The sequence below is a fragment of the Bufo bufo genome, chromosome 1 (assembly GCF_905171765.1).
Source record: "Bufo bufo chromosome 1, aBufBuf1.1, whole genome shotgun sequence".
Lineage (NCBI taxonomy): Eukaryota > Metazoa > Chordata > Amphibia > Anura > Bufonidae > Bufo > Bufo bufo.
Window position 1 is genome coordinate 662,020,525 of NC_053389.1, and position 24,984 is coordinate 662,045,508.

The 24,984-nt window shown below is 40.2% G+C and overlaps 1 protein-coding gene across 1 annotated transcript in view; it reads right to left on the bottom strand.

Annotated features, from left to right (window-relative positions):
• Positions 1-24,984, bottom strand: part of FBN1 (fibrillin 1) — a 261,436-nt gene that overhangs the window by 49,784 nt on the left and 186,668 nt on the right. Inside the window, exons 28-37 of the mRNA XM_040414001.1 lie at positions 23,858-23,983; positions 22,394-22,519; positions 21,839-21,961; positions 19,581-19,706; positions 16,722-16,847; positions 10,154-10,276; positions 6,796-6,918; positions 5,412-5,537; positions 5,025-5,147; positions 3,696-3,818 (exon numbers count right to left, since the gene is read on the bottom strand). Coding sequence (XP_040269935.1) covers positions 3,696-3,818; positions 5,025-5,147; positions 5,412-5,537; positions 6,796-6,918; positions 10,154-10,276; positions 16,722-16,847; positions 19,581-19,706; positions 21,839-21,961; positions 22,394-22,519; positions 23,858-23,983 — 1,245 coding nt within the window. The remainder of the gene's footprint in view (positions 1-3,695; positions 3,819-5,024; positions 5,148-5,411; positions 5,538-6,795; positions 6,919-10,153; positions 10,277-16,721; positions 16,848-19,580; positions 19,707-21,838; positions 21,962-22,393; positions 22,520-23,857; positions 23,984-24,984) is intronic.

Consider the following 24,984-nt stretch of genomic DNA (forward strand, 5'->3'; position numbering starts at 1 on the left):
TAGTTTAAGATGCAGATGCATGTGTTCTGTATAATTTGATAGCGAGGCCTCAGAATGATGACCTCTGGTGGACCTGAGGTACCCTAGATCACAATAACTTTATGAGACCATGCTTCTTCTGCAGAACGCTGATCTGAACATCTCAACATCAGTGTGCAGCAGTGATTCAGCTCTGAGTTTCAGTAAAAGAAAAATGACAGGTAAAGGCATGGCGAATGGCTGGTATTCTATGGCAAAAAATCCATCCACAGAATACTGATGCTGTTTAATAATATGTTAGAATAGTGGATAAGTGTTGAGTAAATCATTTTACTAAAGCTGGGACAGCTACCTTGAACAGGATTAACTAGTATAGAGCAAGGACTAATACATATTTATTTTTTTTTGTATTCTAAGTTAATTATCTTTATTAATTAATATATCAAACAAGTTACAATACAAGAAAGAATACAAAAATTAATTTTTTCCCTTCCCTTTTACCCACCCCCTCCCCCTACCTGTGGTGCGACAAAAATAAATAAATAAATAAATAATTATCACAGCTAATCCAATCAAATCCTCCAACCACCCCATATCTTAGTCCACTTCTCATCAGCTTCCCTCTGTTTATACATGATTTTCTCATAGTTTTTTACCTTATCAATTAGATTTATCCATTTATTTACATCTGGAGTATATCGAGCAAACCAGGTCCGACTGACCAAAACTCTGGCCAACATCAGTATCCTACCGAGGAAGATCTTTTGGTACTTATGGTTATTTATTTTGGAAAGATCATTAAGCAAGAATACTTGTGGTTCAAGAGGGATTCGTATTTTTAGTTTATACATAATAAAATTATTAATGGTATTCCAATAATTTATGAGTTCTGGGCAGGTCCAGATCATATGAAGGTAGTCCGCTCCTGGGGTATCGCATTTAGGGCAATTAGACGTGTCTCTTAATCCACATTTATTCATCCATAAGGGGGTGATATATAATCTGTGGCAAATATTAAAATGTACTAGAACATGGTTAAAGTTCTGGGATAGTGAGCCTAAATTCCCAAAAATATTCTCCCACCCTTCTGATTGTAAATTTGGACAATCCACCTCCCACACTCTTTGTCCTGGTGACTGTATATCACTAAACTGTGCCTTAAGTAATAGCTTATATATATTTGAAATCTTCATTCTAGACGGTGTCCCCCCTACCCAGTCATTCAAAAAAGATAAACTGTCTATATCCAACACCAGTTTATCGTCCAGACTAGATAGTGCTGAACGCAATTGAAAATATCTAAGCCATGAAAAGTTTTCTATATTATGTGTCATCTCTATAAATGGCTTAATGTCTCTATCCTTAACTACCTGTGAAATATAAAGAATTTTATTCTTTTGCCAAAATGTGTCACCTGCAATATCATCTAACCTATGTAAGTACACATTGTGCCAAAGAGGCGTGAATATAAGTGAACCCTTTACCTTCAACCATGTCCTAGTAGTAGCCCACATTTTCAGGAGAAGTTTTATAGTCTCTCCGTAGCCCGGCTCATAGCTTTTCAGTAGCCCAGATTCCAACAAAGTGAATATGTTATTATGAGCGTGGCTACCTACCAACTTCCCCAACAGTGCACTATTTTCTGATTCGTAGCACATCAATAGCTGGGCAGCAATAAAATACCCTTTAAAGTAAGGGAGATTTAAACCCCCGCACTCCAACGATTTATACAAATATTCCAACTTTATCCGAACTCGTTTTCTTCCCCATATTAAATCATTAATTATTCTTTCCATGAGTTTAAAGTATTTATATTGTATCCAGATAGGTGTATTCCTGAGCACATAAAGAAGTGGTGGTAGTATCACCATTTTGACCAGTGAGACTCGGTCAGCTCTAGATAAGGGAAGTCTCAGCCAGATCCCTATTTTAGCTCTAATCTTTGCCATTATGGGGATCAAATTAAGTTGTACAAAATTTTCAACCCGGGGTGATATAATCAAACCCAAGTATTGAAAAGTGTCAACGATATCCAACTGTGTCACAAGAGCCTCTTTCTGTGGCAGGGGGTCTATTGGCATCAAACTGGTCTTAGACCAGTTTATAAGAAGACCGGACACCTCACCAAATGCTTTAACCATTTGAATAATTCTGGGAAGGGGGTTTTTCCGTTAGGTCTATAAAAAAAAGAATATCATCCACATATAAAGAGATACGGTCTTGCACTCCTAGCGTACCAAATCCTTTAACCAGATCATCCTGCCTGATGGCCATTGCAAGGGGTTCAATGTAAATATCAAATAACAATGAAGATAGTGGGCAACCCTGCCGCGTGCCTCTATTTAGATCAAAACTAGTAGTCAGGATCCCATTGAGACTTAATTTTGCCCTGGGAGATCTATACAAAAGTTTGAGAATGCCTATAAATCTTTCCCCAAAGCCCATCCTTGCCAGAACCTTCCAGAGGAAGCGCCACTCCACCCTGTCAAAGGCCTTAGAGGCATCCAGTGACAGGATGGAGCGAGCGGTCCCCCCAGGGGCCTGTATATTGGCAAAGAGCCGATGCAGATTCTGATGAGTGCCCTTGTTTTGAATAAAGCCATTCTGATCTGGGTGGACAATGGAGGAAATAACCCTGGAGAGCCTTGTGGCCAAAACCCTCGCGAGAAGCTTTACATCTGCATTAAGCAGTGAGATTGGTCTATACGATTCTAGATCTAGAGGATCCTTACCTTTTTTTGGAATTAATGTTATTACGGCTTCCATCATTGAATCTGGCAACCTCCCATCCTTCACTGATTCAGAAAAAACCTCCAGCAAACTCGGGAAATTACAGTCCCCATATTTACTATAGAATTCATATGGGAGTCCATCTGAACCAGGAGTGGAGTTGGCTGAACATAATTTCATAGCTCCCTCAAGTTCCTGAATTGAGACCTCCAGTTCAAGTGCTTTATTTTGCGCCTCAGTAATAGTTGGAAAAGCAATCCCATCAAGATAAGAATCCATCTTATCATCTGTGATCTTAGATTCACAAAATCTACGATGCACATTATGAAGAGGGAGTGAACATTGTACTACATATCCAGAACATTTACTAAATGAGTTGGGAAAACAGAACAGCATTCAATACTGTGTCAGGCTGCCTCAGTGAAGGTCAAGGTTCTGACACACTAACGCGCCCCAAAACTGCAGCAGGAAACAATCTAATCTCAAGCTAGTTTGGAAAGCCAATAATTTGCTGCTAAGGGACAATGCCTACAGAATTATTCAGAAATAACCAGAATATATTAAATAATATGAATATTGTGGAGTACAACAACACTATAGTTTAAGATGCAGATGCATGTGTTCTGTATAATTTGATAGCGAGGCCTCAGAATGATGACCTCTGGTGGACCTGAGGTACCCTAGATCACAATAACTTTATGAGACCATGCTTCTTCTGCAGAACGCTGATCTGAACATCTCAACATCAGTGTGCAGCAGTGATTCAGCTCTGAGTTTCAGTAAAAGAAAAATGACAGGTAAAGGCATGGCGAATGGCTGGTATTCTATGGCAAAAAATCCATCCACAGAATACTAATGCTGTTTAATAATATGTTAGAATAGTGGATAAGTGTTGAGTAAATAATTTTACTAAAGCTGGGACAGCTACCTCGAACAGGATTAACTAGTATATAGCAAGGACTAATACATTTATTAAAAAGCCATACCAACACATCCAACTCGAGTTGGGTTAAGCTGGAAATCTGGGGGGCATTCACAGTTGTAACTGCCTGGAGTATTCTCACATGTTCCGCTTATACAGGCTGTTGGATCAGCACATTCATCCACATCTAAAATGAAAAGCAGAATAATGTATAGCATCAGTGAAAGCTGCTTAGAATGCAACCAGGTTATTACATTTAGCCATCTGATGTTCACCACTTTAATAAACTTTCGATATTCCAATTCTGTCCAAAGTGGACTTCAATCGGAAAATTCGATTTGCTGCGAAGCCAAATATCCTTGTGCTTCGTGGGAACAAATCAATTTTCCCTGGAATGGGGGGGGATAATACTCACCTCATCCCTTTGCATGCCAAGAGACCGCCGTAGCCATCTTGATTAAAAAATCCCGTGCGAAATCTCACATGCGGTGATGTATGATGTCACCACGCTGCACGGTGTCTTTAATCAAGATGGCCGCGGCGATCAAGTGGATAAGGTGAGTGAATCCCCACCGGATTAACCTCTGAAAGCCCACAATGCTCAGCTCAGATACCGCGATTAGCAATGAATGTGGTATCTGAGGGGATCAATGACGCCATTGCCTGTCATTGCACCCGCTAATTACAAAGAAAATCAACTGGCAAAAAGCGAATTTCTTTGTGAAATTTGGCAAAGGAGAATTTGGATGATGGTTGAACAACAGTTGAACAAAAAACATCTAGTGAACGTTCGTCTCACAGACACAGCCATACACATTTTAGTCCATATTGGCCGTTACAGTTGTCCATACATGTTCAATGAAACCAAGCGATAGACGAAAGATCTTTTGGGGAACAATCTTTCTTTAAAGGAAGGATCTTTCGTCTGGCTGTCGGACGTAAATATTAACGACAGCCGACTTCTTTTCAGACGATAATGGTCTATCATCGGTCGGCTAATATGATTGTTTATTGTTACATTTCATGTCTGTTTTCATCAACTTTAGACTAATGTGTATGGGCACCTTTAGATTTTCGACATTGTAAGGGCTTTTATGTGTCATCAAGGGCAACACAATGATTACAACAGAGTATGTGCTGCTGACAACATGCAAACTGAATGGCGGGGTGCAACGTTCATCATGCCGAACATTAGTCACTCATTCATTCCGCATCAAGCCATTTACATCTTCTGTTGGCGCTCACTCGGGGATGACACTGCCTTGTGTAAAAGTACCATTGCAGCTCATTGCTGACATTTCATAAATTTACATTTCTTTTCTTAGACAGATGAAGCAAAAGAATATTTTGTACATTTTATATGACAGTGGAGGAAAAGCCACAAAGAGCTTACCTGTGCAGTTGCCGCCACTTTTGTCCAATTCATATCCAGTATCACAGTCACACCTGAAGAGACCCGGAAGGTTTTTGCAAGTTCCAAAAACACAGATGTTTGGAAGAGCACATTCATCGATATCTACAAATAATTTAAGAATATTCTCTTTAATATATAGAAGCAAAATAGTTCTAAATTTCGTAGAGAAGTAGAAGTCCAGCTAATGGTGACAGATTTCACAAGGAGCCTACAGATGTTTTCTGGAGGTAACCACATCATTGCAGTTTTTAACATTGCCAAGCAAAACTATAATACAATAGTCAGGACTTCTTGGGACATGACATTTTATCCTTAGCAGACATTCCTGATTTCTTTGCTCCCTGCAAAACATATAGCACTTCTTACCTTCACATGTTTTCCCATCAACGCTTGGTAAGAATCCCATGTCGCAGTCACAACGATATCCTCCGGGAGTATTAAGGCACTGACCATTTCCACATAGATGCACGTTGTCTGTACATTCATCAATATCTGTTCAAAAAAGCAGACAGTTTTATTTAACATTAAGGGGTAAATTTATCATACCCTTTGTGTCAATATTCATGTGTCAAAAAGATGCAAAAATATGTTTCCACTTTTTGAGTTTTTACACCCACTGGACGGGGCTTATTGGGAGGGGGCTTATTGGGAGGGGCATAGCCTCCACGGCCCAACAGGTTAACTATAATTTACACAAAATAAAATGGTGTAAATTATAGAGCAAATCCACACAGGCTCATAGCTGAAATAGAGTTGTTTTTCAGGTGCATGGACTGCCAAAAGATGTGCCAAATGTATTAAGGGGCCTGTGCCTCTTCATACATTTGACCAATCTTAAGTCCAGCATACTTCTTGTTAAGACTGGCATAGGAAACACTAGTCTTAAAGGGGTTGTCCGCTTTATTTATATTGATGACCTATCCTCAGGATAGGTCATTAATATCAGATCGGTGGGAGTCCAATACCTGGCACCCCCACCTATTTATTGTTTATGATCTAATCACACCTGCTCAACGCTGCGGCCTTCTCTTCAAACAGCTGATCGGTGGAGGTTTCGGCATCTGATATTGATTACCTATCCTGAGCATAGGTCATCAATATAAATAAAGTGGACAACCACTTAAATAAATTCCCTTTTTGACTTCTTGGCACATCTTACAATTTACAGTGGGCAGATTTACTAATGCTGTAGCTGATGTGCTCTTAGACAGGCTGCCTAGACCTGTACCCGATTTATCACAGTGGCTTAGACTGGATAATAAATCTACCTTTATACCAGCTATTAGTTGGCTTCGTTTGAGACAGAATTTTATGCCAGAATTGTGGTTCAATTTTGATGCAAAATAGTGCATCTTAGGTCACACGCTTTCCTCATTCCTCTTTTAACCTATCAGGTTAGGCACAGATAATGTGCAAAAATCTAGGTGTACTCACATTAGGAAATGTGGTCCAACGTGTTACTAAAGCTAAAATCTCTTTCCCTGTTGTTGAAGTTATAAAGCTCCATTCTAACAAGGATGACCTATTCATTGGCACTAACGCTGAACAATCCGTCTACCAGACCAAATTTGTATGAAAATTGCAACCACCATAAAAAATAAAGAAGTCAATAAGAGTATGATAATTTTTAAGTGGTTTGTCTGATGTCAGGTTCTTTCCTACCTCTCAACAGAAAATATATAAAGTCTACTGGTTCCAAACTAAAGTTCAGTTTATCAGTAATGACATAAACTGAACCTCACAGACTCACCTTTGCATTCAAACCCATCTCCTGAATAACCTTCCTTGCACAGACATCGGTATGATCCCATGGTGTTCTTGCAGATTGCATCTTGACTACACCGATGAGTTCCATTTGAACATTCATCAAGATCTGGAAAAAAAAAGGCAAATGAATTTCCTATTCTGCTTTAAGCAAGCAATTCAAATCCTAATGGTAATATCTGCAGCAGATTGGGAGTATCTGCAGCCATGAAAACCGCCCTACTTCGGGCATTGCAGGTCCTCCACTGCTTTCAATTTTTGTATTGCAAAGGTTGAGCGCCATGGGTAAAACCAGCAGCATACATTTACATGCAGTGGATTGAAAACCCGCAGAGTAAGTCAGTTTACACTGTGGGTTTGTTCCATAGTGCATAGATGAGATTTCTTAAAGTCTCATACAGTTTTCTGGTACTATACTATGCCACATGCAAATCCATGGCAGCAAATCCACAGGGCTTGCACCATGTGTGGACATACCATAAAGGTGCCCATACACCTTCAATAGCTGTTGGCTGAATTACATTATACTATCTCTCCCTGCTCCCTCCTAGCTCCCCAATACACATACATGCTTGGTTCGGCTGAGCCTGTATGTGTTTTAAATAGGGCATGGAGGAGAAAGCCACTGCCAGACACCTCTGGCTTATCTCTCAGGAGGACAAAAGGTTTGGATGAAAAAAATCAATTAACCGAAACCTCCTCTCCCCCAATATCATCTGTCAGGGAGAGTCAGGAGCGTCCCATACAAATTAGACTGTAGACCGGTCCCACCAAAAATGGCAGGTGTGGCCGACAATACACTAATGTATATGGAGATTTTAAAGAGGACCACCAGAAAATGCAGTGGAGCAGGAGGAGCTAAGCAGATTGATATATAGTTTTGTGGGGAAAGATTCAGTAAAACGTGGAATTTATACATTTCTAATCCTGCTCTTTCTGACTTCATTTGTACACAGGGGAGGTGTTATCAGTGATTGATAGCACTGTCTGTGTAAGTGTGTATACATAGATAGGGGTCAGTCACTGATAACTGTACACAGGGGAGGTGTTATCAGTGATTGAAAGCATTGTGTGCATAAGTGTGTATACAGAGATAACTGACAGTCACTGATAGCTGTACACAGGGAAGGTGTTATCAGTGATTGATAGTATTCTCTGTGTAAGTGTGTATATATAGATAGCTGTCAGTCACTGATAACTGTACACCAGGGAGGTGTTATTAGCGATGGATAGCATTCTCTGTGTAAGTGTGTATATATAGATGGCTGTCAGTCACTGATAGTTGTACACGCTGGAGGTGTTATCAATAATTGATAGCATTTTCTGTGTAAGTGTGTATACAGAGATAGCTGTCAGTCACTAATAGCTAGACACAGGGGAGATGTTATCACTGATTAATAGTATTCTCTGTGTAAGTGTGTATACAGAGATAGCTGTCAGTCACTGATAGCTGTACACAGGGAAGGTGTTATCAGTGATTGATAGTATTCTCTGTGTAAGTATGTATATATAGATCGCTGTCAATCACTGATAACTGTACACAGGGGAGGTGTTATTAGCGATGGATAGCATTCTCTGTGTAAGTGTGTATATATAGATAGCTGTCAGTCACTAATAGTTGTAAACAGAGGAGGTGTTATCAGTGATTGATAGTATTCTCTGTGTAAGTGTATATACAGAGATAGCTGTCAGTCACTGATAGTTGTACACAGGCGAGGTGTTATCAGTGATTGATAGCATTTTCTGTGTATGTGTATACATAGATAGCTGTCAGTCACTCATAGATGTTCACAGGAAATGTGTTATCAGTGATTGATAGCATTCTCTGTAGAAGTGTATATACATATATAGCTGTCAGTCACTGATAGTTGTACACAGGCGAGGTGTCATCAGTGATTGATAGCATTCTCTGTGTAAGTTTGGATACATAGATAGGTGTACAAGGAGGTGGTTCAGAAAAAACGGAGACATAAAAGTATAAATTACAAGTTTTACTGAATCTTTTCCTATAAAAGTAAATATTAATTTACTCAGCTCCTCCTAGTCTTTAACATGCTGCCTGCAGATTGCACTGCATTTTGTGATAATGCTACCATTATACAATTTTCTAACATAGAATTACACACTATACAACACAATGGGCCATATTTAATTGTGTATTCCTATTTAACATTTTATTCCCATTTTGCGGGTATGCCAGAAATGCTCAAGATCCTGTAGAGCTGAGCCACACATTGAGTATTTTGCCTCAAATCCAAATAGAAATTTGCAACAAAACCACATCAAATTGTTACATGCAGATTTGTCATAGATTTTTTCTGCATATTAGACACAGAGTTCATCCTATGCACTGCAAAGGGTGGAATCCACTGGATGAATTGGGAACAAGTTTTGCTAAAATCCCCTTCTCTTTGTTGGTAAATATGCTGCGGATTTTCCAGACATAAATCCATGGCAGAAAATCCTCAGTGTATCAACGATGTGTGAATTTCTAAGAAAAGGCACATATCACCTAAAATCCATCTTTTAAATACAAAACACATCTAAAGAAAAATCAGAATTTGCTATTTTACTATGCTCATTTCCTTTAGCACTATTGTGTCTCATGATGCAAGCAAAACTGAAATACTATATATAAAGAATTACCATAGATGAGTATCCAAAGATCACTAATTTCCCTCTTCTTCCCTATGACTGGCAGCAGAACAAGCCTTAGGGTGTCCTTACCTGCGGAAAATTTTGTTACAGAAATTTCTCCAACTGAAAATCCATTCCATTCATTTGAATGCGGTTGTTTTGCCGGCAAATACATGGATTTCCGCAATCCCTATACAGATGAATGGAACTGATTTTCAGTGGCAGGAATTTCTGCAACAAAATCTGCCGCATATGAAGACACTCTTACATGACTGGTCTGTCTGCAATAGGAGACAGAAGCTTCAGATAATTCCACAGACTGACAGACTGTTTGCTTTTAACATTCACTTCTACATTTAGGCTAGGCTGCACATAGCAGAATAGCATGCAGAAAATCCACAGTGTTTACGGTGCAAGCAAAGTGGATGAGAAATATGAGAATATCTGCATGGATTGTAAATCCACAGCATGTCAATTTATGCTGCGGATATCTGCTGTGGATTTCACCTTTTGCAATGCAGAGGGTTATATGTGCGGCACCTGCTTTATATGGCCATAGTTTAATAGATAAATAGTAGTGACTGATTACTGTATAGATAGATTCAATAAAATGAAGAGCCATATCAGACAGTCCAGGTCATATGGCAATAAACCTGCTACCAGTACAGCAGAATATTACAGCATGTGCTATGGAGAATGCACCGCACCTGAGCACTTGATGCCGTTTCCTACCCATCCAGGGTTGCAGCTACATTTAAAGCTTCCAGGGAGGTTTGTGCACATGGCATGCCTGTCACAGTTGTGGGCGCCAATTTCACATTCATTGACATCTGGTAAATAAAAAAAAAGGAAACAGAAAAATGTTGAAATGAGACAAATAAAAAGTAGAATCCTCAATTTATAAATGTATTTTCTTAGTTTAGCCTTGATTTCTCTTTGTGATTAATGTGTGATCAGATGACGTTACATTACAGTCAGTCCTGGATATTACAGTGATAGCCACTCATTAGAATCTCACAAAGTCTAACAGACATTTTAAAATATGATACATGGTATTCAGCCCCACTAAGCAGTAAAAGAGAAAAGGTCTATTACCGATGTGACTGCTGATATGGTTTTTATCCTAGTGGCAAATCTTGAATATACGGTATATTGTGTAAATTTTGTGTGGGTTTTCAATATCACTTCATGTAGTCATTGAATGGGAACGCTGATTGTATACTAACAGAGGATGAAGACCAGTCCCGGTCATCTGATGATCCCACAGGTACATGGCCCATTACAGTAAAATTAGACAATATCATAAGTTGGGGAAAACTGCTTTAGTGGTGTGGTGGTCCTAGAGAAACGCTCCATGTAATGGCTGCATTTATGGACTCATCAGACCTGAGCTCACTGCATTTTAGTGAACTATGATGCTGTGAGCTCCAGCCTGACGGCGGGTCTGCTGTCCTGCATCATATGAGCACCAGACAGCAGACCAGATGGATGGAATTCGCAGCAGCGTAGATCACAATGATGCAGTGAGTTTGGGTCAGATCGGTCTGGAAATGGAGCCCTCACATGGACCATTTTCCAGGACCACTGACACCCACATAAAAGCAACCTCACAGAGGAAACCTGATGGTGTTTGGGATGTAAAGCACTGGTTGCACCACCCAACAGGTAGCTCTTGCCATTAAGTATATCAAATGCTGTACCTGATATGAGACCATTGACAGATTTAGATATGGTTTTACTAAACATTCAACTATTCAATGCTATATTCAACACTACTACAGTATGTATGTATATAATATATATATATTTATCTATTATAGCTTATAGCAACCATATTAGTTTCAAGCATTATTATTTTTTTTTTATGAAAAGAGAGGCATACATGGAAAGCTATGTAGTCTATAGTCATCTACTAGTAAGTAGATAAAACACATACAAGTGTACACCAGGGCCGACTTCCACCTCTGGGCTTGTATGTGTTGCTTGCTCCCCCGATGTGCATTAAATGACAAGCTTGTGTGATAAACAAGTCATATCAGAGAGTTAATTAAAATCATTTCCAAAGCAACTCAGCATAGCTGCCCCTCGCTGATCCTTTGTACTCTCAACTAGGATATCTCTTTTCCCACAGAGCCTGAACAGCTTGAGAAATTGATATTTTGCACATTGTCCTGCTTGTGGAATGTGGAACATGTCATATTTATGAAGACACAAGGAAGGAATTGCATGAAGATATATTAAGATCTTTGTAACAGTCTGGGGAGCTTGAGGAGATTCCTGCACTAGCTAAGAAAACAAACACTACACATATTCTGGCAATTGTCCTTAAAGGAAACGAGACACAACTTACTAATCTGCCAACTGCAGACTGCACAGAACACAGATTGTACCTGTGCAATGAATTCTCCAAGATCCTGGGTAAATCATACTTATCGGTAAGCTAAAATTCTAATATACCGTGTAAAGAATGTTCGTGGATGATGATAATAACTTCATGTATAATATTAACAGCAAATATATCAACAATATCTGCTGGAGATGTCAAGACCTTCAACAATCCATCCTGTCCATACCATCTGGTGATGAGCGCCAACCCTACTTGTATATACCTTATATACTGTAATATTTATTTCAGTCATTGATTATATATATTCAGATTTCTTGATTCAATTTAAAGTTCAATAAAAAGCCATTTGAAAGGAGAAGGACATCGTCCAAATAACCTTATTTGTTATATCATTACCCACAAATATTGAGGGTTGTGGTGATTTGCTCTGTGGTTTGGTCGAAACCATAATAGGATGTTTATTAGAATTGATCCAAAAACATTCTTCCCAGGGAAAAATTTATTCATGCAGACCTTGGCACCGTGAGTGGATTTCAGATTGATCTCTTGCCTAACTGTCAGTTACCCAAGTACAAACTCTCTGGGAACTATTTAGTTTAGGAAATGCAACTGTGCGTAAAGGTTGCAGTGAGGGAAAAGAAAAAGATGCTTTGCAAAATACAAAAACAGATTTCCCCCCAAAATCTGTAGAATTAAGATTCTATAATAACAAGTGATCACAACATTATAGGGGGCAGACCTAACATGACAATGTCTTCTTAAAAAGCAGCCTGCCGGGTGATCTGTTCAGTTCAAGTTCAGCTTCTGGAACCCCTGCTGGTCTGATGTTACAAGCTGCAGCCAGTATCACATTTCCCCTGCAGTGGCCGGAGATACTCAACATCTCTGAGGAGTCCCATGACGGACAACCCCTTGAACTTTTAATTATGGCTTGGGCATTTGGATAATATATTTGCTAAATCAGTATAGGCATATCTACTAAATGTCAAAACTCTTCACTGGGTCATTTTTTTTAAAATAAAATTGTTAATTTTTTATGATCTAGGCAATGAATATTATATTTAATGCTAGGATAGACCCTTTAAAATGTGCAGTGCTGTCTGGTGCATTGCTCTTGTGAAAACTGTCACTAGGTAACAATGAAATTTCTCACCAACCAAGAGGATGGGATTAAATGATGGGATAGAAATGTCCTTATGATCGCCAGAAACAATACAAACCATCGTTCATCACTGGTTTGGAAAACTTGTTCCATGTATGCAGGCCATGAGGATCCAGAGACTATGAAATTACATTTTGGCTATCTTGTGCCATTACTCTGGCCATGCCAACTGGAAATGTACTAGCTAAGAAGCTTGACAAAAAGCTGTTTCTGCAGACAAAAGTCGGTCTTTGGCGTTAACTTTACTAACAATGATTGGCTAAATTGGTAGAAATGACTAATGTGAATGTGTAGGTTCATATCTGTGGCAAGTAAATCCAGTAGTCTGTTCCGGCAGAGGGGCAGACTACCGGAGTTACTGTATCCGGCATAGATGGACACCGCTGTGCATCACTGGATCCCCTTCCACTATAATGGGATAGGATAGGGATCTGGGGGGAAGGGGGAATTCTGGCATAAATGTCGGACATATACCACTGCTATGCTGGATACAGAATAGTCCGCCAGAACAGGCTACAGGAGCGCACAACTGAGATGTGAACAAAGCCTAAGGCTACTTTCACACTAGCATTTTAGTTTTCCGGTATTGAGATCCGTCATAGGGGCTCAATACTGTAAAAAAATACTTCAGTTTTGTTCCCATTCATTGTCAATGGGGACAAAACTGAACTGAACAGAACCGGATGCTCCAAAATGCTTTCCCTTCCGCTTAGTTGCGTTCTAATACCGGAGAGCAAACCGAAACATGTTGTAGTTTTCTTTCCGTCCTGGGATGCGGAGCAAGACGGATCCGGCATGACCCCCAATGCAAGTCAATGGGACGGATCCGTTTTCTCTGACACAATCTGACACAATAGAAAACTGATCCGTCCTCCATTGACTTTCAATGGAGTTCATGACAGATCCGTCTTGGAAATGTTAAAGATGATACAACCGGATCCGTTCATAACCAATGCAGATGGTTGTATTATCAGTAACGGAAGGGTTTTTGCTGGACCCTGCCGCAGCCATTAAAAACGCTAGTGTGAAAGTAGCCTAAGGGCAGCTTTAGTAAATCCAGAATGCAAAGAATTAATAGTATTCTTCTGGTGAATCTGCTGGGCAAGTGTGGGGAACTCAACATTTCCTACAGCACAATTGGATATTATAAAATACTCCTGTGCCATTCTCCATATTAAAATTATATATACTGTGTATATAAATATATAGATATATATATATAATATATATGTTTTTGCTATACTAGGTAGCTAGTTATAACTAGTAGTCTGATGCTAAGTTGATGCTTCAGTGAAAGGAACCATATTCCTCCTTTTGATTCTTTAGATTTACATTGTAGCTACAGTTAAACATGCTAATGAAGCCTGTAATTGGCGGTGAACTATTACATTGAAAACTAGCAATTTCTTAAGCTATATGGCTCCTTGTCGTATTTGAAATTTTTCCACAGGGATCTCATGTTCTCATTACTGCAAACGCTTCATCTGTTACAGAGGTAACAGCAAGACTTTTTTCTGAACTCTCCTCCACTTAGAAGGAGAAAACAAATGTGTGTGGGATGGGAATGTGCTGCCTGATAAGTGGGTGGACGCTGAAACCCAGTGATGAGGAAAATAAAACATGTTTATTTGTGAACGTGGAAACAGTCCACAATGACAGGGGAGCCGAAATATTTAGGCTAAAACTAATGAAGCCCAAAGGATAGTGACTGCAGAGCTGTTGGAAAAATGTCGGACATATTCACATTTATGCAAAATCACCACATTGTATTCATTGCCTACTTCAAGTCGAAGCAGACAGTTGTTCTGGCTAACTTAAAGGGTCACTAACTTTTTACAAAGCTTTTGATATCTCCTAGAGACATATCAAAAGTTTAGATCGGTTGTGGTCAGAGTGCTGACACCTCCAATCCATAGAATGAGGGGAGAGAAGCGTTCTTTCTCCTCACTGAAGACGGAATCGAGATGGGGCCATAGACTTCAATTGAGTCTGACTGGTGCAACAAGGAGAGAAAGTGCACTATGCGTGCACTTCTCTCCCTTCATTCTAGAGATTGTGGGGGTCTTAGCACTCAGACCCCCACTGATCTAAACTTTTTAAAAGTCTCTGTGACATAGCACAAGTTTTGGGTACAGTTAAAGACCCTTTAAAGGGGTTTTCCCTGCTATAAAAATGTACTATTTTACAACTACTAAGAGATAATATGCTTCTGTCTGGACCAGAAAGTAGAGATCAATGGGGGACCAGGCAGCGCAAGCACAGGACTGGGGAGGGATAGGTGACTATTGCTATAACTACGTATATGGCAATCTACTCAGCTCCTCCTGATCTAAAATATGCAGCCCGGGGTCCAGTTTGAAAGGTTCCCATCAAAGGAATTATCCAGCCCGTACTAAAATGTCACATCAGTAACACATACTATATATATACTGTCTGTTATGGAGATGCCCTTCCTGGTACCCAGCCTAAGACTGAAGTTAGACCAGAATGTTTGAGACAACAGAAGCATCACTCCAGAAACATTGTCACATGAGAAGCCAGCAACGTTCCCTCCTCAAAAGGACTACTTCCCATTGATGTAAGATAAAAGTGCAGCATGGTGCATTTCTATCTGACAAGTAGTGTTTACAGATAGTGTAAAGCTCACCCTGCCTTAAAACCGGCTCAGTCGTAATATCATCCATAGATATTTGACTAAAATCATAGTTCTCTAGTTGGGAAACGTAAAAGGAAGTGAGTACTTCACGCTCTAAGTATATGTTTCCTTACTATAAAAGGAACACTCCAGGCTAAACTGTGCAGGACACACAGATTCTATTCTTGGAGTTATGCACCACCCCCACCGGCCCTGCACTAGGCATAACACAGAGTATCAATTTTGCCCAGATATTTTCTTTAAATCTATACATTTTCAGACATTTCTTAGATGGAATGAGGACAGCAAGTAGCAAGCAAAATTATCTGTAATGACTGGTGGCCAGCCAAACCAAAGTGATATATGACGGGCCTGTATTCATGTGGCTATTAAGTAGTCTTCAGATACATTTCAGATAGCCATCAGCCTAATCATCTACCCCTCCAGACAACCCCCATGAATTCTGAATAGGGAGAGTGCAGCAAGATGCCGCCAGACACCTCTGGAAGCAGCATAGCTTCCCTGAGAACAAAAGGATTAGGCACTTTGAAGTCCAACAGGCCGATCCTCCTTTCATTCCTAACATCTGCCATTGGGGGAAGATGGGACATCCCCATACATGGGTTTAAGCTGACATTAACCTAATGTGTATGGCCAGCTTTAGTGTACTACTGATGATGGTACCATACTGTATTGAAAAGCAAGTCAGGCATTTTTAGATCTCAAACTAATCTAAACTTTTGTACAGAAAACTGAAGTGACAGATTTCCCTTTAGATTCTTTCTAGGAAAAATACAGAAAAAAAGCCTTTATGGGCTTTCTAATAGGAAAGGGAATGTATCCAGTAGGCTGCAACACCTCTACTTTTCGACTGTAATAATTACCATACATTGTGGCAAGGAATAGGCTGTGCCAATGGCACTTTCTAGCTCCTATGCTTTTTGCATATGCACCTGTCCAGTTTGATAACACCATCTTATTCCAATATAGGCTAAAGTGGGCTATACATGGCATGAAACCAACCTAGGTTAACACGACTGCTCCAGTACATGGCCAAAGGCTGAATACAGCACCACACGGCGACACGGTAAAAGAAACCTTATCCTGCATTAACTGTAGACTGTGCATTACCTGTACATCCGGTTATTCCTTTCTTGCCAGAGTAACCAGGATTACAATGACAGATGAACGAGCCTTTGGTGTTCTCGCAGCTTCCACTTAGACAGATGTTCAAATGGAGTTCACACTCATCAACATCTGAAACAAAATACACGCATCATGTACAGTAAGAAGAATTTCATAGACAGTCAACATCTGCACACAGAATGGACTTGCAAGTGGATTAGATGACATCGCCGGGGGAATTCAAGCAAACCTGCTAATGATACAGCTCTGAGATCATTCTAGCTCTGCTTAACCATATGACTGCCGACCGGACCTACCAGTATTAAAACAATATTTATTAAGTGAGTGATGAATAATGAGTGTAGCCTATCAAAGCATCATGTCCACAATATACACCTATATTGCCTCATTTATACGTAAAAGGAAAAAGAACAAATACTCTCCTGTTTTTGCACGGTACACTTCATATCCAACCATACATGAAAATCTAGCTATGCTGGTGTATCCTTACGTGTAGTACTGTTAGCAGTCTATCTCTAGTGCGCCCAGCTGTCTGTGCTCCTGAATTCTCCTGACATAAATTTCTGGAACAGGAAGTAGGGGTCTAAACCTACAAATCAAAGTCACATAAGCAGTTGTGTTCACCCTGAGGATCCTCCCGTACTTCGCTGTTAGCTCTCCTTGGCAGTCAGTCGAAATCCTGTCATGTTCTTTATATATATACCTGATTGCCTCCTTCTCTTTCTTGGCTTGGCAGTTAGTTATAAAAAGAGAACTTTGGAGACCATTTATGAACTGATATGGGCAGATTTTGTTGCACGCCTTTTTTCAGTAAAATCTGCAACTTTTCCCCAGTCACGCAACTTTTCCCAAGTCACGACAGATCAAGAAAAGGTGGCATGGAATGAGTGGGAAAGAGGGCAGGCCCATCTCATTCATAATTTTCTATGGCAGTTTTTGGCATAGAAAATGGCTTAAATTTACGCCAAGAAGGGAGCTGGTGTATATTTAAATCTGTCGCACAGGCTGCTGGAGGAAATGCCAAGTTATGTAGAGGCCTGCGCCTCCACATAACTTTGGCGCTTCCTCCAGCTGCACAGACAGACTTAAGACCAACATGAAAAATGCCGATCTTAATAAATGAGCACATATACATGCTTTCCTCTTTCAATCTCAGCTCTCCCTGGCTCATCTCTCTCATGGTATCTTTACATGCTTTCCTCTTTCACTCTCTCATCCCTCTGACTATACATATACAGTACATGCTTGTCTCCTTCCCTCTCTCATGTCTCCCTGGCAGAGTCATAATAAGAGGACTCTCTCTCATCGCTCTCTTTCTACATACTTGATTTCATATTTGCTTGTAGTGTATGGAACATGATCTAGTATCTTGGATACATCAGACAGAACAAAGCTGTCACCTGAATTTATAGCATGTAAGGTAGGGGTGGACTGGTTATAGACCCTACAGTGATATATACTACTGGAGAAACTAGAGAGGTCATTATTAGAGGTCCAGGCAGCATGCTGAAGGTAGGGATGGCTTTGTGTTGTAGTGCACATCTCACCTTCTAAGCCTCTGCTCCATATACATATTAGAGACAACTGGAGGAGGAGGACAGAATGTAGCAGCTATTCATGGCCACCACAGAGACAAGCTTCTGGGGAGGTATTTTGTGCTGCACTGTGGTATTTGGCTCTGTGGGATGGTATTCTGCACTGTGGTATTATGGACCATGCCAACTTGTATTGGCCCTATCTACTTGTGTTGTCCCACCTTCTGTCAATTTAGACCCAGCTACAACATTGGGGCCACTTTTAGGTTTTTTCCAGGGCCACTTTAAGTTCCCAGTCCACCCCTGCTGTAAGGTTCTAGGGCAGTGATGGCTAACCTACGGCACACGAGCTGTGGTGAAACTACGACTCCCAGTATGCTCCATTCATTTCTATGGAGTTCTTAGAACAGCCAAGCAAGTGTGCATCTTGGGAGTCTTAGTTTTCCCACAGCTGGAGTGCCGGAGGTTAGCCATCACAGTTCTAAGGTGTATACTATTTTAATAATAAGCAGTTCAATGGTGATAGCACTACTGTATGTAGAAAAGTAACGTGTTCTTTCAACTTTGTTTTCAATAGAAATCAACAGAGCTGGAACACAACTGCGTGAAATGAAATATGAATGGAGACACAGTGTTTTACCAACACATTCACAATAAAAAAAACAGAACTCTAGGCATATGCTTTAAAGGAACACCAAACCTAGCAATGAAGGATATAAGTAGATAATAGGCCTGTTGGTCTGTCCACAGGATTTTCTGTATGATCCTGAAACAGTCTTGAAACAGTCAGGATTAATCTCCTGATGATCTGTTACATTTTCAGCGGAGTAAAGGAGGGAGGCTCCTGCTCCAGCCACTTGTCAGTGAGTAGCAGGAAGGGAGACATGGCTGATCTCCAGGGACATGCAGAGAAGATTTCTTTATGTATTTCTTGGTTTTTAATTGTAATATGAGACAAAATAGGATAAATGGAGAGGGGGAGATCAAGGGAGGAATTACTGTGATTTTTTTTTTTATCTTGCATTTTCTATGTTTAGTGTTCCATTAAATGAACTAAGCACAATTAAGCTAAGACGCAATGTATACAACCTTTGATAGGCATAACTTACAGCCATCTGGTATAACCTTAGGGATAGATGTAATACAAGCTGAGGAACCATGCTGCATGTGGTATACAGTTTCATTATATGTGACCAAACAATTTACAGACACCATGCTGAAAACAGTCAACATGCTAGAAAACATAGGACATTTTGTAGCCACACGGCAGCCGCAAATCATTCTGTAAAAACATATGAAACTGACTGACCTAGACAACTTTTCATATCAATGGATGACATGTAACCATCATAGCAAAGGCAGCGGTACTCTCCAGGTATGTTCGTGCACTGGCCTCCATCGCAGATGTTTGGATTCGATTCACACTCATCAATGTCTAGATAGAATCAAAATGAAAAGAAGTTGTTATGACATGCTATAATCATGCAGAAACGTAATATCTCGCATCACATATTGAAACTTTGTACACTGATGTCTATAACCACGGCATCAGTTATTTACAATCAATGGTTTCATGAAAGGCTTAGGTTACAAAGTGACAAGGTGTCGCTGGCAAGTCACAATTAAATCCAACCATATCGGATACTTTGTAGCACACATACTAGAGAATGAGTGGGTTCAAAAGAGGCCAACCTAAGTAATAAATTGAATCTGTGCACTACTTTTTCCAGAAAGACTAAATTAGGGTTATTTAGTTCAGAAAAAAGATGGCTAAGGGGTGATAACTATGTCAAGACTGTGACCCTGACTGGCGGACATCCTCCATGTCTACAGGAAAGAAGGTTTCTACTGTACATCACCATAGAAGAGGATTCTTTACTGTAAGAACAGTGAGACTATGAAACTCTCTGCTAGAGATCTAAGGAGGTATTCTCATTCCATGATTTGGGAGTTGGGAAGAATTTTTTTTTTACCAGAAAATGAGGCTTCTACCTCAAGTTGTTTTTTTTTTGTGCCCCTCTGGATCAAAATGGAATGGAAAGTGTAGATAAGGTGAAAAAGGGTATTGCAGTTCCCTACTATAAAATCTGTTACCTTATGACTGGTGCCCATGTATTGTATTTGTTTTATTGCTCCTATCTTCTGTTTTGGGCAGAGGTCATTTGACCATGTCCATGCAGCTCTTTCTTATTTCCTGTGATGTTACGTCCATGGACATGTCAAAGGATCAAAAGGGAGTTTTTATGTAACTAGCTGGGTGTTGTTAGGTGCGGTGCTGTGGCAGACAAAGATGAAGTGCATCATGGATTTGGTTGGATACAGCAACCAGAGTGATTTGTTTATATGATTAAAATGTGTCAGAAAAAAGAATGGGGAGGATGAATGCTACCATTTTCACATCGCTAACGCTGATACATCGCTGTAGGAGGGTCTGGAGGCCGTCAACTTGCGGCAGGGCCCGGTGCAGTCACTGTATTCTTACATCGGGCCCCGCCGCTCACAGCAGTATACAGATCTAAACACTAATCCTTAACCTCCAGTAAATTTAAAGCAGCGCTGTCATGTTTGTTTACTACTTACAATCAAGCTCCGGTAACAGGCAGAGCGGGCGTAACGTCACTCACTCACGTCACGCGCCTGTTCCTCCCACTTTATGAATGAAGCAGGTGCGTGACATGAGTGAGTGACGTTACGCTGCTGCCCGCTCTGCCTGTTACCAGAGCTTGATTGTAAGTAGCAAACAAACAGGATAGCGCTGCTTTAAAGTTAAAGTTACTGGAGGCTAAGGATTACTGTTTAGATATGTATACTGCTGTGAGCAGCGGGGCCCAGTGTATTGGAGGACACTGTAATGGGGGGGATCTGTGGATGACACATATAGCATGGTCATCCACAGATCCCCCCATAACAGTGTCATCCACAGATCCCCCTCCCTATAACAGTGTCAGCCAAAGATCCCCCTCCCCATAACAGCGTCATCCACAGATCCTCCTCCCCATAACAGTGCCACCCCCCTTCCTATAACAGTGCCATCCACAGATCCCCCCTCCATAACAGTGTCATCCACAGACCCCCCCAATAACAGTGTCATCCACAGATCCCCCCATAACAGTGCCATCCACAGATCCCCCATAATAGTGTCATCCACAGACCACCTTTAGTTCAAAACCCACCAAAAGCACACCTTTTGGTTCAAAATATATATTTTTCTTATTTTCCTCCTCAAAAAACGAGTTGCGCCTTATGGGCAGGTGCTTCTTATAAGGGGAAAAATACGGGGTAGTATGCTACAAGTTATGTTTATTTTGCTCCTTTCACCATAGACTATAATATCAGGATATATATAAATGTTATCTTCTCTTATATGAAGTTAGACCTAACTTCAACATCCCTTTCCATGTAGAGAAAAGGGCTGTCACTATTCACACAATACATTTAGTTCTAGTAAAGGCTACTTGGGTTATTTTACCTAAAAAAGTAAATTCAATATCAGTGTCACTCTCAAATAAGTTTCAAATTTTTATGATTTTCCATCATGCCATACTCTGCAATAAGCAGAAGACTTACCGGTACAGGTTCTTTGATCTGGCATTAAAGCATAACCTTCTAAGCAGCTGCACTCATAACTTCCTTCGGAGTTGGTACAGTTGGAGTCACATCCACCATTGTAATGTTCACACTCATCAATATCTGAAAAACAAATAGGTATTATAGTTATATGAAAGGGTAAAATGTTGCATACAAGAAGTTCTTCGGCAGACGTTTGGAGAATGACCATCACTATTATGCCCTTTGCCAAATCCTGTATGGCAGAGACTTTGCAGCTTCATACTATGGAGCCATAGTGATACATATGGCACTATACTGACCTATGGAAGCAATGTTTTGAGGGGAAAATATCTCTGTAGTGGCGAATTCAATTTTTGACAGATTTGTTGTATGAAATCAAAGGCACATGAAGGTAAGGTAAGGTAGAATGCAATCAGAGAAAACAGGAGCCACATTACAGCTATACTCAACTATGCAGTTGTGGAGCAACATAATATGGTCATTTGGGCTCAGACATAATACTACAATATATACAGTACATTTGAGATAAATCAACTAAAAACAACCACTTACCAACACAGGAGAGTTTATCAGGGGAAGGTTGGTATCCCACATCACATGCACACTGGTATCGTCCGATCAAATTTACACATCGACCATTTCTGCACAGATCAGTGCTGAGCCCGCACTCATTGATATCTAGGGAGAAGATGGAATATTCCCATCAGAAGCAAAGTGGATATAACTTCTTGGGCAGACATAAATGCCTGGAGCTAATAATGGCATGATTCAAAACACACAGGATTCATGATCTATCATTGCTGGAAAGTATCTGGTAGAAGGATTTTATTACTGTAACAATATAGGTCCTGGGGCAATGGTCCTATAATTATGTGGTATGGCCCTGTCAAAACAAAAAACTTTTTGGAATTGTACCTCTAGACAAGAAATGTACCTCATCCTAAAATCAATAAATGCAGAACTGAGGAGGTAGTAAAGCATATTAATACTTGCCACCTGCACCTCTACACCTTTCACTTCACAAGAGGTAGATGTCTTGGTTTATGGTGCCAAGTGTAGTTCTGTGTGATTTTGGAATGTGGTGTTTTGGGGCACACAATAAACTTCTTGTAGGACCCCAAGTGTTAGTTAGCCATCTCTTGTAAACATACTGTAAGCGTCAGTATGTCATTACTTTAAGATTTCAAGCATCTGTTGAAGATGAAAATGTGTTCGATCTTAGACCCTAAGAATCAGTGCAATCGTTTCTGGATATTGAAGGGGAATTTATGTGCTCATTTATGCATAAAACTGGATGTCTGCCACACATAAAAATGGACGGAACTAGGTTCAGTTGAACCACACAAGGTAGAAGTGTCACTTGGGTGTTACAGGCACTGCAAGCACTAAAATTGCACCAGTATGATAGAGTCTATGGGTGTATTCAGACTAAAGAGGTATTCCTTGCCAAGCTGAATTCAATGCAGAACAGAGCAAATGATATTCTAGGTACAGAATGGTTGACCTGCAGAGGTTTTTTTTATCCAGTAATAAATTATATACTGTATCATTTTCTTAGATTCTACTGTTCACACACATACACTTATATGGATATTTCCTGGCTTTTCAATAACATTAACAAGTTGATTGCATTGAATAGCATACTTACACAAATGAATATATAATGGCAAGAGAAAGTTCATTTAGGCTACTTTCACATTTGTGGCACAGCTATCCATAGGCTGTTCGGCGATAGAATGACATTGCGTACAGAGGTTTTTGTCTGGCTGAATCCCAGCATATCTGCTGGATTCCATTATAGTCAATGAGGCCGGTTGCCATTCCGGTAACATCCAGCCATCTCCAAATCCGGAGAACTCCAGCAGGCTGCTCTCTACCGGAACAGCCTGCTGGAGAGCTGTGCCGCAAGGGTGAAAGTAGCCTTACCTTGCATTTACAAGTATTTTGGTAACATTACATCATTTATGACAACATGCTCTGGAGCTACATCAAAACTGTTTCTTAAGGACAACATACCTAGGCAAGCAGAGCTATCAGGTGCCACTTCATGTCCAGGAGGGCATTCACATTTAAAACTTCCCTCTGTGTTCAGGCAGAAGCCACCACGACACAACAGTGGGTTCCTTTCACACTCATCAATATCTGGAATATAGAAAAAGATCATCTTGGTTAATTGAAGCCACATATTTAATAAAGGATAGAAAATATGTTCTTTAAACTAACTGGTAAAGAGGTCTGTAATACTAAATTACTGTAAAATGAAATTTTATTTATAGGATAATTTAGATTAAGGCAGAGCCTAGTGAACAATAAAAAAATATTTAAAAATTTCCTAATGCCAACTAACTGACTAGAACATTGGGCTCCATCTCTGCCAATGAGCATATTTGGTGATCCCTCTTAGACAACTGCTTAACTCTTTAAAGGGGTCACAGTTTTATATATATAGCTCGATGACTGGCACTCTGCAAGGTCAATAAACTGGTGCCTCTTAACTATTTGATACACCTCTTTGGGCAGCCATACAACATTCTATAGCTGTTGGACAAGTGATCGTTCAGCCGACAGCTATCTCCCTAGACTCCCTCCCAGCTTCCCCATACATGTGCCTTTTATTAACTTTATCTACATGATAAATGCCACTTGCTGAAGTCAGACAACCCCTTTAATATTAGGAAGGGGCCAGAAGCTGCAGGATATTAAGGAAAATTTTTAATTTTTTACATTTAAAATTTGGGACTATGCCTATGCTGCCAGACCCAGGGTCCTCCAGTGCATTTTACATGTGCGTATCACTGGTGCGGCCAGTATGAAATAGCATCACCCTCCAATAAGACATGGAGGCTCACACCACTACCAGTTTATGGAGGACTGAAACTTCAATTTGTATACTTTCGGCTTGGTCTAACATGTATATGTATTCTATGGGGAGAGCAAAGAAAGCCGCTGCAGACACTTCTGGCGGCAGTTTAGCTCCCTGGAGAACAAAAAAGTATTGGACGAAAATATTCACTTTGCCTGATCCTTCTCTCCCCAACCTCATCCGTTGGGGGAAAGTTGGGAGTTTCCTACAAAGATTCGACTGTCAGCCGAACATTAGACTGGGGGCCTTAACCTTCAATATATTGTATTGAAAATTGTCT